At 52.0% G+C, this 3,866-nt stretch overlaps 1 protein-coding gene across 1 annotated transcript; it reads left to right on the top strand.

Annotated features, from left to right (window-relative positions):
* Positions 1-277: 277 nt before the first annotated feature.
* On the top strand, positions 278-2,445 carry LOC136500868 (protein WALLS ARE THIN 1-like). Its single transcript, XM_066496332.1, has 4 exons — positions 278-685; positions 784-846; positions 969-1,491; positions 1,904-2,445. Exons 1-4 carry the CDS (start codon positions 474-476, stop codon positions 2,291-2,293), a joined length of 1,188 nt encoding a protein of 395 aa, XP_066352429.1. The 5' UTR covers positions 278-473; the 3' UTR covers positions 2,294-2,445.
* The last annotated feature ends 1,421 nt before the right edge of the window (positions 2,446-3,866 follow it).

Here is a 3,866-nt window from a genome sequence, read left to right as displayed (position 1 = left end):
GGGGAGGCCGAGCTATTGTCGGACCGTATGTTGAAGGCCGGACCGTGCCGTGCCAGCCCACGGGCCTGAGCAGCGGCCCAGGCACGGCCTGCTCCCTCATACCGGGCCAGCCGGGCCCGCTGACCATCAGGCTGTGCCATGCTTGGTCTGGGCTAAAATTGCGTGCCGTGGCTCGGGTTGCGTGGACATTTATAGCCCACAGTACAACATCACTCGCTCGGCCTCGGTCATTTCCCTAGCTCGGTCGCTACTCCGGCCTCTCATCACTGGCACTCCTGCCCTTTATATGGCGACCCCTTCCGAGCTCACTCACTCCCCACTCTTCGTGCTCTGCTTGCTCGAAGAGTTCCTCGTTCCTCTCTCCTCCTCTCGGACTCTTTCTTCTTCTCGGCCTAGCTAGCTAGCAAGCTAGCTCGCTCGGCCAACCGGGGGACGCCGGCCGGCCAGGCACGGCAAGAGCGCGCGAGCTAACAATGGCGGACGCCGGGGAGGGGCGGCGGGTGTGTGGCATGCCGGAGAAGGCGCAGCTGCACGTGGCGATGTTGGCGCTGCAGTTCGGCTACGCGGGGTTCCACGTGGTGTCGCGGCTGGCGCTCAACATGGGCATCAGCAAGCTCGTCTTCCCCGTCTACCGCAACATCATCGCTCTCTGCCTCCTCGTCCCCTTCGCCTACTTTCTCGAGAAGTACGCCGGCCGTACTACTGCCACTGCACTGCTGCAATAATGCATGCCTGCCTGTGCTCGCTGAGATGATGATGATGTTTATGAACTGCCTGCTGCAGGAAGGACAGGCCGCAGCTGACCCTCAACTTCGTCATCCAGTTCTTCCTCCTCGCGCTCTGCGGGTAAGCCACACCAACATGTGCATGCATGCTGCATCGTAGCATGCAGCTGATAAATCCTAGTAGTAATTGTGACGACGAGGAAATTATTCACAAATCGGTCGATATCGTTAATACGTTGTCAGCATCACTGCGAACCAAGGGTTCTACCTGCTGGGCCTGGACAACACGTCGCCGACGTTCGCGTCCGCCATCCAGAACTCGGTCCCGGCCATCACCTTCGCCATGGCCGCGGCGCTGCGGATCGAGAAGGTCCGGCTGGACCGCCGCGACGGCGTGGCCAAGGTGGCCGGCACGCTGGCGTGCGTGGCGGGCGCGTCCGTCATCACGCTCTACAAGGGCCCCACCATCTTCGGCCCCACGACCAGCGGCGGCGGCGACAAGCTGGCGGCGGCGGCGGCCGTGGCGGCCGGCGACAAGAACTGGACGCTGGGGTGCGTGTACCTGATCGGACACTGCCTTTCGTGGTCGGGGTGGCTGGTGCTGCAGGCCCCCTTGCTGAAGAAGTACCCGGCGCGGCTGTCCGTCACCTCCTACACCTGCTTCTTCGGCGTCATCCAGTTCCTCATCATCGCCGCCTTCATGGAGAGGGACGCCGACGCTTGGAAGTTCCACTCCGGATCCGAGCTCTTCACCATCCTATACGCCGTGAGTCTTCTGATTATATATATACATACAAGTACTATATCATACGGAGTATAGTACTCGATTATCCAGCACAAGTATACATATATACATAAACATATGTAGAGAAAATGAAAGATGCGTGCCACGTCAGGCACCTGTCATGTGATTGAGACATATAGATAGAAGTAGTAGTGCATTTCTGAGGCAGAAAGTATACTAAAGTGGTGCACGCAGCAACTAAAAGCTAATAGCTAGCTAGCTGTACAAATGACGCCTTTTTCATTCATTCAGTATATTATATATGAACTGAAAAGCTGCTGCCTGGGTTAATTAGTTGTTTGTTTATCGATCATCAGATCCCTGAAGCAACAACCTTTATTTTGGACTGTTGTTCTTGGTCCTAACCATCCAGAGCTATGATGCATGCCTGCAGGGGTTCATCGCGTCCGGGGTGGCGTTCGCGGTGCAGATCTGGTGCATCGACCGCGGGGGCCCGGTGTTCGTGGCGGTGTACCAGCCGGTGCAGACGCTGGTGGTGGCCATCATGGCGTCGCTCACCCTGGGCGAGAAGTTCTACCTGGGCGGCATCATCGGCGCCGTGCTCATCATCGCCGGCCTCTACCTCGTGCTCTGGGGCAAGAGCGAGGAGAGGGCGCGCGTCTCCAGGGACGCCGCCGCCCTCGTCTCCGGCAGCGGCGGCGACCGTGACCGCGAGCGCCTCCTTGCGGCCGGTGGTGGTGGTGGCATCCGGAGCAAGGCGGCGGCGTCGGCCATCACGCAGCCTCTCCTGCTGCCGTCCTCCACCTCCACCGACAACGTCTGACCGATCGATCTATGAATCCTTCGTCATCCATGGTGCATCGAGATCTGAGGCTGCCATGCTGCGCCTCTCCACTCGTGGATCGAGCGATATGATCCGATCCAGTATTATTATCAGTTACTTTTTTGAGGTTTTCCTTGTTGATTTCACGCATGTATGTATGTATGCTGCTACCTACGTATATGCATTACTACCTATGGTGTGTGTGTGGTTAGCGAGCAGACGACGGCAGGTCATTACGACTTTGATGACGAACTGCCTTTTAATTCGTAGTACAATACTACGTACGTAGCTAAGATTGTTTGGAACGAGCATGCATATATGCATGATCGTCAGTGTGTACGTCAATATTAATTGATTGGTGTGTTCAAAGAGGCGCCATGTGTGTTGATGTTTGGTATGTATGGTGTGTCCAACAGAGTTCAGCTTCACTGACGGAACAGCCTTCTTCATTGTCGGACTATTTCCGTCACTCTCCACTCCAAAATATAAAGCATATATATTCAACTTGTTGTGATCTTCGACATCACACTTTGACAACTAATTTCTCTCATAATATATAGTTTATGGCAACAAAGTTTGATCATCAGAAGGTATCTCTAAATACGACTTCAAAATGCTCGAAGATAACAAAGTTTGTATATTAAAATAAGTGCACATTTTTCCTCGAAGGGAAGTGAGAACTGTATTAAAACTCAGAACAGTACGTTTCCCAACTACACAAGAAAAAAAACTAAAATAAAAAAGATAATATTTTATCATGATTCTTCCATCGTCTTCTTCCCCCGTTCCTTTACTTGATGCGGAACATAGCTTTGTTGGACACCGAAGCCAAACTGTAGTCCTTATGCTGAATCTAACCATCAACCTCAAAATATTGGATATGCCGCACGATTCAACGTTCTGGAATCAGTACAAATCGCATCTGAAATGATGAAAGAACATCGACGATTGCATCATCAGGTACAACATAGATTGAAGATTCACCATCTCCAACCCTTGATTCTTCATGTATGTCTGATTTTCTCTCCGCGACTATCGATGATGAGATCAATGAGCTGGAGTTCCTATCCTCAGGAGGAATTCCCAGGAGCACCCTCCCCTTGCATATAATGGCCATAAATAGAGCTCCTACCGATGAAATCGACGCCTACAACAATGACCTCGTCGTGGCAATCGCTAAAGTCGGTCCTAATAAAAAATCATCTGATTTCGTCAGTAGATTTATTTGGACTAAAATCTAGGTAAACTAGATCTAAAAATTGTTGTAAAAGAGAGTTGAGTGTCTCCCTTCTTACCACTGACAGATTCACTGGAAAGGAAGAAAGAGAGGGATCCAAGACGACGGAGCGGCGGCACGCGGAAACGGTGTCCAACGGGACTCAACTGCATGCACATCTTATGTTTTAAGACAGAGAGATAGTATTTATGAACATATCCTTGCTGGATGGAAAATTAGTAGGAGTAAGAGCATTCAGAACATATCCTTGCTGGATGGAAAATTAGTAGAAGTTGGCTTCACACCTCTCACAAAATCCATTAGCAAGGGATGGATGCAGCACCCAGCCATCCAGCA

The sequence above is a fragment of the Miscanthus floridulus genome, chromosome 13, assembly GCF_019320115.1.
Source record: "Miscanthus floridulus cultivar M001 chromosome 13, ASM1932011v1, whole genome shotgun sequence".
NCBI lineage: Eukaryota > Viridiplantae > Streptophyta > Magnoliopsida > Poales > Poaceae > Miscanthus > Miscanthus floridulus.
This window is presented reverse-complemented; position numbering and strand designations above follow the sequence as displayed.

Bases quoted from the DNA above. Each gene is read 5' to 3' on its own strand.
- LOC136500868 (XM_066496332.1), top strand. From the start codon at position 474: ATGGCGGACGCCGGGGAGGGGCGGCGGGTGTGTGGCATGCCGGAGAAG. The intron at 686-783 runs GTACGCCGGCCG...TGCCTGCTGCAG, and splicing joins TTCGCCTACTTTCTCGAGAA to GAAGGACAGGCCGCAGCTGA. The intron at 847-968 runs GTAAGCCACACC...ATACGTTGTCAG, and splicing joins TTCCTCCTCGCGCTCTGCGG to CATCACTGCGAACCAAGGGT.